General features: G+C 31.6%; 1 protein-coding gene across 2 annotated transcripts in view; it reads right to left on the reverse strand.

Moving 5' to 3' along the window:
* The window catches only part of LOC107452833 (pyrroline-5-carboxylate reductase 2), a 43,711-nt gene extending 37,800 nt beyond the window's left edge, over positions 1–5,911 (reverse strand). Inside the window, exon 1 of one of the 2 annotated variants that reach the window (XM_043047243.3) lies at positions 5,687–5,911. In XM_043047243.3, coding sequence (XP_042903177.1) covers positions 5,687–5,783 — 97 coding nt within the window. In that variant the 5' untranslated portion in view covers positions 5,784–5,911. Of the gene's footprint in view, positions 1–887; positions 1,280–5,686 lie in introns of those variants that run through there. The other variant, XM_043047244.3, reaches the window with a different exon arrangement.
* Between the last annotated feature and the right edge of the window lie 7,162 nt (positions 5,912–13,073).

Genomic DNA, 13,073 nt, shown 5'->3' on the forward strand with positions numbered 1-13,073 from the left:
ATAGACTATTCTATTCAGCCTAGAGCATTATTTTGTGGAATTTCAAAGTCACTTTTCCCGAAACCATTTTTTTGTAAATATGTCAAGTCGTTAGAATATTCATATAACTGTAAGAGACAAATTTTTTAAAAGAAATACCAACGGTGTTGCAACAAAAAGTCCGTATCGTAATTCGTATCGTTCGTTCGTAAAAAGTTAACATTTTGCAAAGATAGGTGCGCACCATCATCACTAACTTTTTTATTACATCCTACAATACACATATTTAAAAGGATCTGCTTTTTAAAAAAAATAGCACAAACAAAGTTGCAAAAAAAAAAAAAAAAAGAAAAAAAAGAAAGAAAAAAAAAAGAAGGAAATAAAAAATAATAATAAAAAATAAAGAAAATTAAAAAAAGCGAAGTTAAAATAAATAATTTTTTTGCAATGCTATTTGCATCGTCACTATCTTTTATATTACATTCAACAATGCATAAAAGGAAACGTGCATTTATACTGCCATACAATATTTATTAATATATATATATAATTTATTAATATATATAATTTATTAATATATTAGTTAATATAATAATACAATTAAATATAAATTTCATGATTTTGTTGTCAATTTTTAATCGAGAAAAACTCTTTAAAATCAATTCAATAGGTAAATAAGTGGAATAGACATGAAATTTAAATAAAATGTGCGTCTAAGAAATTCTTTTTTTTCAAGAATCACTTCTTTTTTAACATCAGTTTTCTGAAATTCTATTTTAACGTTAATAGTATTTGCAAACGAAAAAAAAAATATATATAGTTGTCAAACTGCTTTTCTCGAAATCTATCTTGAAAGACGTTGTTTTTTTAATTGCAAGGCAGTATAAAATATGCTATTTCTTTCTTACCTCCACTTATAATGCCCTTAGCTAAAGTTTGCGCCATTCGTCCAACGCCAATAAAGCCAATTCGCATTACACTTTTATCGTAAAGTTTTGAATACATATTTAAAACTCCTCATATAACTAACAACAGAAAAATACTGTACTAGAGACACTGTATTGAACGAAGAAACTTTTCGTGAATGTCCTAGAATTATTGTCTAATGATGAAGTACAGTCAATATTGACGGCTATAAAATTATTCTACAGGTGGATTAAAATAATCGTTCTACAAAAACATTCCATTTACGTGAATATAGGTCGAAAAATGTAAGTCATACTTTTTGAAAATAATCGTAAAAATGTCTTAAAATTATCAAATCGTCACTGTAGGTTGTTAAACTCAAAACAGTTGTTAACTAGTTTCAGATTATGAGTAATAAAAACATATTTTTATTATCTTATCACATTATCACAACTTGCAATATGCATTATCAGTTATTGAACTTACAGTTCACAATTTTAATGGATTAAGCTATATATGCGTTTTGTGGTTTTGAGTAAATAATTTAAAACTACACGTTTCTCGGTTTTTAAAATTTCTTAAAATCTATTTTTACTGTAGTTTAAACTGATAACCGATATAGATAACTCTAAAAAAATCTTTTGTTTATTTCATACAAAACAAAGATACTTCAAAAATCTAAAAACAGGCAACTATATCATATTTAACTACCTATCAAAATCTCTTGATTTCAGAATTGTGTTGGCATACTTTTGTCGCCACAATTTAATAGAGAATCTGAATAACCGCACGCTTTATAGCTCAAATTGTGACTTGGTGGCCGTCTTATATCGAGAGCTACTGCCAAGTAAAGTACGTATCTATCATCGGTTTATTTGTGAAAATTATATTAAAAAAAAGTTAAAAGAATGTTTAGAATTTACCCTCTACACCCCTTCGACAGTTCAGTTCATTGGGGGAGAGAAAAGGCCTCTGAAGCGCTGTAAGACTTGTAATCCAATCCCGTTACGGCTCTCAGTTCCACAGAGTTTTTTAAAATTTTTTTTTTCATTTAAGAAAATGAGCTCAGATTATTATACAACGTATATGTTGGTAAAAGAGCAACAACTTGCATAAATCCAAGATGGCGCAGTCAGTAAGGCACTAAGCAATCAGTGTGATGGTCAAGGGTTCTATCCCCGACAGCGGATCGAAGTCCATTCAGCTTTAGATCGATGGGTACCACTTTGTTAGGGAAGTAAATACGACCAGTCCGCAATGTTGGCATGTTGTTGGTCTCAAAATTTTGGAGCCTTAACATCCTTCACCGTCCTGGCTTACAAAATGGCTGTTGCAAGAGTGCTTCAAGAGGACAACATCCGCGATCGTCGCCCGTATATTTGAGTTAAATTAAATTTAGTACTTCGAGTAATAATAGCCAATTTATGTTTCTAAAAGTAGCCAACTTGTTTTTAATTTGTTTCAAATTGTAGGGTTAGGATAGCATCTTGATTATTATCTTATAAAACTTGTACATGTCTAAAAAAAAAGAAGAAGAAAAATTTATCTTAAAATGATTAAATTGATTTGAATTCAAAAATCTTTTAAGTCATCATCAAAATCTGATGCATTTTAAATTAATTCGTTTTAAAACCTTAATATCGATGTATGTACAGAGCGAAAAAAAACGGGATTCTCTCTGAATAACTTTTGATTTTATAATTCGATCTTCACGTTCAATCTTAATGGTTCGAGAGGGTGACCTCAAATATGCTGATTAATTTGTGTAGGTAATATTTTAAGTTACGAAATCAGACGGAAAAAAAAACGTACTTTTTCTGAATAAATATTCCCTTTTATTCGACGAATTCGGATTTCTAAGAGCTCTATTTTTAAGTCAATTGAAGATGCTTGCACATGGTTATAAATATCGTTTATTCATGCAAAAAATAATTTTTCAAAAATATTTACTGTTTTTATTGAACATAAAAACATTCGAAAAATTTTTTAAAACTACGGAATAAATTTTTTTACATCATTTTAAAGAACGTAAATTTACATGGTAAAATACAAAATTTGATCGATATCGATCGAATAGTTTCTAAAAAATCAAATTTAAAAAAAAAATCATCTTTTTAAAATTTGATTTCTCTAGAACTAATAATTACCATATTTGAGGCACCCCCTCGAACCGTTAAGATTGTGTCTTAGAACCTGTAGATCCGATAATTAGATCAAAAGTTATTCAATGTGAGGTTTTTTTTTTTGTTTAGCACATTTTTTGTTCACGCTTGCTTTGAGTGGATAATCGTTTAATCTAATTTTGCAATAAAATGATTGAGAATAAAAGTGAAATTTCTACAGACGAAAAAATACTTTATAAAGTGAAAGCTTGAGAAAATTTTGAATTTTCACTTTTAGTAACAGGCGACTCAAAGAAGACAAATTAAAAACAATAAGATCTAGCAGGTACGAGTGTTCTAGTTAAAATATGAACAAACATATCTAAATAATAAGAGGAGTAAAAAAGTTTATAGTTGTTGTCGTTCATTTACGTCGCACTAGAGTTGCACAATGGGCTATTGGCGACGGTCTGGGAAACATCCCTGAGGATGTTCCGAAGACATGTCATCACAATTTTGAACCTCTGAAGAGGAGATTGCACCCCCGCGCTAGCCCGACGACCTGCAGGCGAAGTCGAGCACTTTACGGTAATACAGTTTAACGCGGACCAATACCGCACACCCTCGGTCCCTGCGCAGACTGATCCAAGTGGCCACCCACCCGCACACTGACCGCAGCCAGTGATACTTGACTTCGGTGATCTGCTGGGAACCATGTCTTACCGATCAAAAAAAGTTTACAGATTGCACAAGTTTGGATATTAACGAACTGTTCGATGATAAAGGTGACCAAAAAAAAAAAAAGGACGAGGGTAATAAATACATAAAAAGTTAGATTTATAATTATCAATGTCTTATTAAGAATGGAGGACAGTAAAAGATGACAGGTAGCGATATATGGCCGGCAAACTTAGGTACGGACATTGACAAAGAAAATTGCAATTTCGTACCTCACGGCCTACAAACAAAATAAAATAGTTCAATTCCAAAACATTATAAATCGTGATATTTTTTCGGCTACTTCGAATTTCTCTAATCATGGGTACCACTAAAGTATAGGCCTTACTTCATTTTACTTTTGTATGTTATTCGTTTATAAGGGTTAATGTTTTTCCGACTTCGAAGCTCGAACCTGCGACCTTCTCTGTTCGGAACTTTGATCTGTTGGATAACTCCGGCCTGTAAAATAGATATTTGCTGAGACGGGTTTGCGAATTAATGCCCGCCGTTGATCAACTGTTCGTATTTAGAATATCTTATGAAACCTGTGAAAAAGATATAGCGGTGGTCGGGATAGCTTGGTTGGTGGGCCAAGTCTGAGAGATCGTAAGTTCGATCCCCACCAGCCGAAGACTCCGCGTGCATTAAATGTTGACTGGTTCACGCTAAATCTGTTGGGGTCAAAAAGTCCTCCAAGTTCCCAAAGCAATCAAAACCTTTAGGGGTACTGAATTGGATCGTGATCATTCTCTGGATTCAGGTCAAAATTACGATCTGTGGATGAATGAATGGGTCAGCTTTATAAATGGGCTGTGATGTGTGAGTGGCTGAAATCGTATTCTTGGCAATAGATGGAACGGCTAAAAAACAAGAAACGTACCATCTGCCTTAAATTCGCTAGGTTTCACCAAGCAGGTTCGCTAATATTGGCATTAAAAATCTAATCAGGATCTAATGGTTTCCGTATTTAATTCAAGATTTATATCTGCCACCTCTGTTAGTGTTTTTAACAGTCATCTGAAACATTGTAGGAAACTATGAAACGGCTTTTTGTATATAAAAATCACTTCATAAACATTAAATAACACATTGACCTAAGGGAAATATGATAATTATTTTACCAATTTTTTATAAACCGTAAATATTAAGTTAAAACAGTTGGATTATTCTTAAGGTTTCAAAAATTTAAAATGGTTTATAAAATAAACATGAAAAAAAAACAACATTTAAATACTTCATTCAATTTTAGTAAGGTTTAGTTAAAATGATACAGATTATGTAATATTGGTGTAGTTTTAGTAACACGTATAGGATTTTTTTTAAAGGTAGTACGCAAGTGGTGCAATATTGAACGGAAGATATCCTTATAGTCACACAGCTTTAAACATTTAATTAATGAAAAACTATGAACGTCATTAAAAAAATACACTTGTAATGGAAATTACATTAGTTAAAAGAGACTTAAATTTTTAAGTTTGTATTTTAATTACTATGCCCACAAAATTCTTAAACCTGTATTTAAATTTATAAACAGACAGAAATTAAGCAAGACATTTTGAGCTTACAGATTTAAACTTACAAACCTGCATTATAAGTTAGATACTTCAATAAAATGAATGAATTATCGAGTTTGTGAGTATTAAAAATGTTATTTTAAGAAAAAAAGCTTATTCCGACCATAAAAAAAAATTATCAATACAAAATGTGCTAAATGTTTTTCATTTTCACGAATTTTTTGCTATTTATTTAGGAAAATATTCTTGATCAAACTATATCAAATAATAAATATCTTGATCTATCAAACTATATCAAAGTAATAAACCGATTTTTCTTCTAATATTATAGTGGTGGTAATTATCCAATCCAAATGCCGATAAGACATTTTGTTTTAGTTGAAAATATTAAATCAATAATAAGAAATCAACGAAAGATATTCAGTAATATTATTGTTTTAAAATATAAAATTACACCAGTCTTACCTCCAATTATTATACCTTTGGCCAAAGTTTGCGCCATTTGGCCCGCCCCAATAAAGCCAACACGCATCATACTTTTTTCAAAAATCTTAGAAAACATGTAAGTCAGTCTCGTTATACCATTAAAGGACTTCACAGAAATCTGTTCGATACAGCCAATCCGTCTTTAATCCAATAAATGATGATCCAACCAAAGAATTTAGTGTCTTAAACTATATGAAGATAACACATATGATAACAGATTTTTAGAGGGAGACAAAGTGTGATAACTATTATCAGGGGAAAGATACATTGCTCTCCACATTGTGGTCACGTTTTTTTTTTTTCCTTCCTTCCTGAACTTTTCGTGATTGCGTATGATGATAGTTATTTTAGTAAAGAGAGTATGAAATTTTAGGATTCTTAATCTAATTAATTATACATCAGATCCGCAAATAGCCAAATACGACTAGAAAACGTTACCATCGTGTGATAATTAAATTTTATGAATATTATAAAAAAAGATTAATATAATTATATAATTCAGTGAAACAATAGAATAAAAAAAATTTAAAAACTACGTTTTAAAGCGACTAAAAAGGTGAAAATAATTTTATTTTAGTCACACAAAAAATAAAAGATACATCATTTTGCAAAACAGGGGGGGGGGGGGGTACAAGTTTATAGTCCATTTGTAAAGCATAATTTTTAAACATTTTTGCTACTTTCTTTGTTTTAGTTTTAAGTCTATTGTTTGTTTTTGCCGAAAAATGGTTGACCTTAAATAGATATTAATAAAATGGAGATACATTTTCTTTGTTGACCATATAGCTCCAGCTGAAATTTGAGCACTTTACGTAATCGGGAGAGGTTGAGATTTCCATTGATGAAAAATTCTGCTAGCAGAGATCAGAGAACGATTAAAATTTGCAGTGTCATCCACCCCAGAGATCCTATTGAGATTTGAGTGATTTACTCAGTCGGAATTTTGATCAACTATAGTTAACTTTGGTGATAATAATGGAATAAATTCCTCGTGTAACGGTTTAAAAAAAAAAAAAAAACGGTGAAACCTGCATTTACAAGCTCCAGTAGAGATTTGTATCAAGTTATCGGAAAGCGGTCGAAGTTTCGATTGTGAGACTCCTTTACACAAAACCGAATTAAAAAATAAAACGAGTGAAACTTGCATTGTTATTCACAAGCTATAGTAGAGTTTTATATGATCTAGTTAAGCGGAAGGAGGTCAAATTTTCGATTGCGAGACTCCTTTACACAAAATCGAATAATAATAATAAATAAAAAAAAAACGAGTGAAACTTGCATTGTTATTCACAAGCTCAAGTAGAGATTTGCATGATCTAGTTAATCGGAAAGCGGTCAAAATTTCGATTGTCAGACTCCTTTACACAAAATCGAATTTTAAAAAAATGAGTGAAACTTGCATTGTTAATCACAAGCTCCAGTAAAGATTTGCATGATCTAGTTAATCGGAAAGCGGTCAAAATTTCGATTGTGAGACTCCTTTACACAAAATCGAATAAAAAAAAATGAGTGAAACTTGCATTGTAATTCACAAGCTCCAGTAGAGATTTGTATGACCGAGTTAATCGGAAGGTGGTCGAAATTTCGATTGTGAGACTCCTTTACACAAAATCGAATAAAAAAAAACGAGTGAAACTAGCATTGTTATTCACAAGCTCTAGTAGAAATTTGTATGATCTAGTTAATCGGAAGGCGGTCGAAATTTCGATTGTGACACTCCTTTACACGAAATCGAATTAAAAAAAAAATGAGTGAAACTTGCATTGTTATTCACAAGCTCCAATAGAGATTTTTATGAGCTAGTTAATCGGAAAGTGGTCGAAATTTCGATTGTGAGACTCCTTTACAAGAAATCGAATTCTAAAAAAAATGAAAATGAGTGAAACTTGCATTGCTATTCACAAGCTCCAGTAGAGATTTGTATGATCGAGTTAATCGGAAGGCGGTCGAAATTTCGATTGTGAGACTCCTTTACACAAAATCGAATGAAAAAAACGAGTGAAACTTGCATTGTTATTCATAAGCTCCAGTAGAGATTTGTATGATCTTGTTAATCGGAAGGTGGTCGAAATTTCGATTGTGAGACTCCTTTACAAGAAATCGAATTAAAAAAAAAAATGAGTAAAACTTGCATTGCTATTCACAAGCTCCAGTAGAAATTTATATGATCTAGTTAATCGGAAGGCGGTCGAAATTTCGATTGTGACACTCCTTTACACGAAATCGAATTTAAAAAAAAATGAGTGAAACTTGCATTGTTATTCACAAGCTCCAATAGAGATTTTTATGAGCTAGTTAATCGGAAGGTGGTCGAAATTTCGATTGTGAGACTCCTTTACAAGAAATCGAATTTAAAAAAAAATGAGTGAAACTTACATTGTTATTCACAAGCTCCAATAGAGATTTTTATGAGCTAGTTAATCGGAAGGTGGTCGAAATTTCGATTGTGAGACTCCTTTGCAAGAAATCGAATTCAAAAAAAAAAAAAAAAAAAAACGAGTGAAACTTGCATTGTTATTCACAAGCTCCAGTAGAAATTTGTATGATCTAGTTAATCGGAAGGCGGTCGAAATTTCGATTGTGACACTCCTTTACACGAAATCGAATTTAAAAAAAATGAGTGAAACTTGCATTGTTATTCACAAGCTCCAATAGAGATTTTTATGAGCTAGTTAATCGGAAGGTGGTCGAAATTTCGATTGTGAGACTCCTTTACAAGAAATCGAATTAAAAAAAAAATGAGTAAAACTTGCATTGCTATTCACAAGCTCCAGTAGAAATTTGTATGATCTAGTTAATCGGAAGGCGGTCGAAATTTCGATTGTGACACTCCTTTACACGAAATCGAATTAAAAAAAAAATGAGTAAAACTTGCATTGTTATTCACAAGCTCCAGTAGAGATTTGTATGATCTTGTTAATCGGAAGGTGGTCGAAATTTCGATTGTGAGACTCCTTTACAAGAAATCGAATTCTAAAAAAAATGAAAATGAGTGAAACTTGCATTGCTATTCACAAGCTCCAGTAGAGATTTGTATGATAGAGTTAATCAGAAGGCGGTCGAAATTTCGATTGTGAGACTCCTTTACACAAAATCGAATGAAAAAAACGAGTGAAACTTGCATTGTTATTCACAAGCTCCAGTAGAGATTTGTATGATCTTGTTAATCGGAAGGTGGTCGAAATTTCGATTGTGAGACTCCTTTACAAGAAATTGAATTAAAAAAAAATGAGTAAAACTTGCATTGTTATTCACAAGCTTCCAGTAGAGATTTGTACGATTGTGAGACTCCTTTACACAAAATCGAATTTAAGAAAAAAAAAATGATTGAAACTTGCATTGTTATTCACAAGCTCCAGTAGAGATTTGTATGATCTAGTTAATCGGAAAGCGGTCGAAATTTCGATTGTGAGACTCCTTTATACAAAATCAAATTTAGAAAAAAAAAACAATAAAAAACACAGAAATTTTAAAAAGTAATATAAAATGACAAAAAAGCTGGTGTTTAAAAAAATTCCTCTAAATAATTTTTGATTTAAAGATCAGGTTTATCACGTATATATCATGCAATATTTTTTCTAAAAGGTATCTCTTAAGTACTTATGTTACGATGTTTTTTGTTGAATACTTCATTTAATACATGATATTGTTGTTGTTGTTATTTTACGTCGCACTAGAGCTGCACAATGGGCTATTGGCGACGGTCTGGGAAACATCCCGGAGGATGATCCGGAGACATGCCATCACAATTTTGATCCTCTGCGGAAGGGATGGCACCCCCGCTTCGGTAGCCCGACGACCTGCGCGCGAAGTCGAGCACTTTACGGTAGCACAGTTTAACGAGGACCAATACCGCACACCCTCGGTCCCTACGCAGACTGATCCAAGTGGTCACCCACCCGCACACTGACCGTAGCCAGTGATGCTTGACTTCGGTGATCTGCTGGGAACCGTGTCTTAACGATCAGTCCACTGCGGGACTAATACATGATATAGAAGCGATATTTCTTTCACATTTTCCTGCAACGTTCCTTCCTGATAAAACACCGATCGATTATGAGTTCTTTACGGTTTAAAATATTTTCAGCCTCACGCAATATCCTCGGCAAAAAATACTTTTACTGATAGTGTATGTCAGTCGACGAAAACGCTTACTTCTAAGGGTTTTGTCAGGAATGAATGGAATTTAGAGTTCAACGGCTAGAATTAGAAATGTCGATCCAATTGTAAACAACATAATTTTTTTAATACACAAAGTAAAGCAATCAAACGCTGTTACAAACTAAGTTTGGAGGTAAATAAAAGCACAAATTATAATTAAAAGGGAACAAAAATCACTAGAAGTTTCAAGGTTGTGGTTCGTATATTTACCTAAACAAGTTTAAACCCTCCAAGATGTCAGAGGAAACACTTGATGGAGGATATTTTACAATATTCGCACTCCGTATGACTCACATGTCCAACATATTTGTTCCCCAGGAAAAGTTTTTTTAAAGAAATAAATGTTGACGCAAAAAATGCCCAGGGTGCGTAGCTAAATCTGTCAACAAAAAATAAACTCCTTTAAAGTACTTTTTAAGTACTATATGCATTAACAAAATGCAAAATAATTTTCAAAGCCTTTTCATGATCATGATAAAATAACTAGTTTCGGACAAATAACTCTTTTTTTGATTATATTAGCCACCATAGAATGATCGAGAGATTTTTCAGTTCGATTTCAGAGGGAGAAAAATGAAATTGAGAATATCTTGCAAAATACAGCAGAGTTGCACATGAGAGTACAAGAATCTCTCCGAATCCCACTTAGTAGACGCACATGCAAACTTCCAAGTATTTCATCAAATATGTAACATGATTGGCGCTATCATACGTTACGGACCGAAGATACGCCGAAATGGATTGTGAAAACCACGCTTTTGCATAATACACAGCGAAAATCGACATCATAAAGAGAAAAAAAACCTAATTTTCGAAAAGGGAAAATTAAGCACTTTTTAAAAACATCCCATAAAAAAGCACTTTTAAAAAACGAAAATAAGCACTTTGATGCTACGCACCATGGTGCCTCCTACCCCGAAAAAAGTAACATTTAAATGAAATGTGTGACTTTTTCACATTTATTTTATTATACATCGTCTTCTCATAATGTTCATGAGTTTGGATATGGAGGTGATTGCAGACAAGATTTTTTTTTCTTTTAGCGAATTCCAGAAATATCAGTTCTTATCTTATCTTTAAAATTCACACAAGTTTCCAGTGTCTCAGCAATTTTTTTTTACAATAGGATGCCCCCCTAGTCTAAATTTTATATATATATATATATATATATATATATATATATATATATATATATATATATATATATATATATATATATATATATATATATATATATATATATATATATATATATATATATGACTGGGTATCTCGATCCTGTGATGTTGTTGATTCATTTACAGCATTTGTGTAGATAAGTTTGTTTTACTATACCAACTCTCTAATGTTCTTTTGTTTTTAAACTAGCTTTGTTGGTCACAACAGTTACAAAATTATTTATAGTCCAGCTTATTACACGTTTACTAAAGATTCATACCTTAAGAAACAATAAGGATTTAGTCTAATAGTAGCACTGTTCTGTTATGATTCTATAACTTCTGCTCCAGGGTAAAACTAGGTAGAATCCGGTTTTGCCCCCCACCCCTTTGATGGGAGTTTATACACAGCCCACTGACACTGTAGTGCAGTGAAAGAAGAAAACTACATCAATAACAAAGGTTTTACAGACCCAAAGACAAAATTTATTGCAGGACCTGTCTTTTGAGCGCATGAAGTCAAATTTTAATATTTTGTAGAATTTTTGAAAAATCCTTACACAAAATTGTAGTTTTTACATAATTAATAAGACATTTTCTGAAACTTTATTTTAAAAACTAATTAATAAACACTATATTTTTTGGTAAGAAATTTCGGCCGTGCCCCCAGAAGCCTCGAGACAATGATCCCTCTCCTCTTCCCTTGAGTACAGCCATTACGACATCAAAATTAAATTTCTTGAATAATTTTCAAAAATTGTCATATAAAATAGAAATATCTGCTCCATTCTCGCTGAAATTCCAGTATTTCTGAATTTCATATAACTGCAACATATGTCCGACCCCATTAGTGGGGAAAGACACCGATAACTTTTAAGGAAGGACAATTGCACACAACTAAACAATGAATATCTTGCTTAAATCTGACAGTTTCTAATTCAAGCAACAAGCCTTTGAAATTTAGAAACCTGGTCTTCCCTGCCTTCTCTTACCTTAGATATAATTTAATTCCCCTATACATTATTTTCAATTATTTTGGTATTTTAAAATTACCAATTCATCATAAACAATTAACCAAATATGCATTTATAGCAATAGTGAGCCAAAATTTTTTTGCTATGATCCGGAACATCAGTTAAAAGTTTATATTGAAGCTATACTTTTGAACAAATTTGAAAAGGATTTTAAGTCTCATTTACAATAGCAATCTTGTCATTTTTTAGTAGTCGTTTTGCTCCCTTTTTCTTTCTTTTTACAAGTAAAAGACTCAACTCCTTACCCATCAACATTGAAGAAATAAAATAATGGAGATTTTATTAGTGACATTTTTTAAGCTACGAGCAAAGTTCTGATAAATCATGTAAGTCGAATTGGAAATAATATAAGCACTTACGATTCGGGAAGTAATAAATATGCATATAAATCTCAATCTAAAGAAGATTTTTTTAAACTATTATTTATAATTACTTAAACTATAAACACTCAACATACTGCAGAACTCGCCCATCTGTTGAAGAATAAGAGAAGTATTTTTGCCATCATCGGATATTTTATCCCAAAATTATTTTTTTAAAAAATTTCTTCAACAAATATGGAGAAATTTGAGAATAACGGATAAACAGGAGATAGTCGTAAAATACAGGAGTCTTTGTTGAAAAACTGGAGACTTGGGCAGGTATGCAACTCTTATTTTACAATAAAAATACAAAAAAAATTTTGATTTCGATTCAAATGATACAAGAATATTATTTGAATAACTGTTGCAGAAATAACTTAAGATAAGAAAATTAAAATGGGGAAGGTTTGCTAAAGAAACTGATTAGGTAACTTTTTAAAATTATAATTTTACATTTTTTCAAATGCAACTTTTTAAAACAACATCTGCGGTACAATGAGTGTTTTCTTTTTACTCCTACAAGCTTCAACATGAAATAGTAATTTAGAAACAAATAGTAATTTAACACTAAAAAATCATGTATAATTAATTAGACAAAATATATACATACTTTAAAGTCGAATAAAAAAGTAATTGAAATGGAATATCAACT

This window comes from Parasteatoda tepidariorum, chromosome 5 (assembly GCF_982258835.1).
Source record: "Parasteatoda tepidariorum strain Cologne lab strain chromosome 5, Ptep-v5.0, whole genome shotgun sequence".
In the NCBI taxonomy this organism is placed as follows: Eukaryota; Metazoa; Arthropoda; class Arachnida; order Araneae; family Theridiidae; genus Parasteatoda; species Parasteatoda tepidariorum.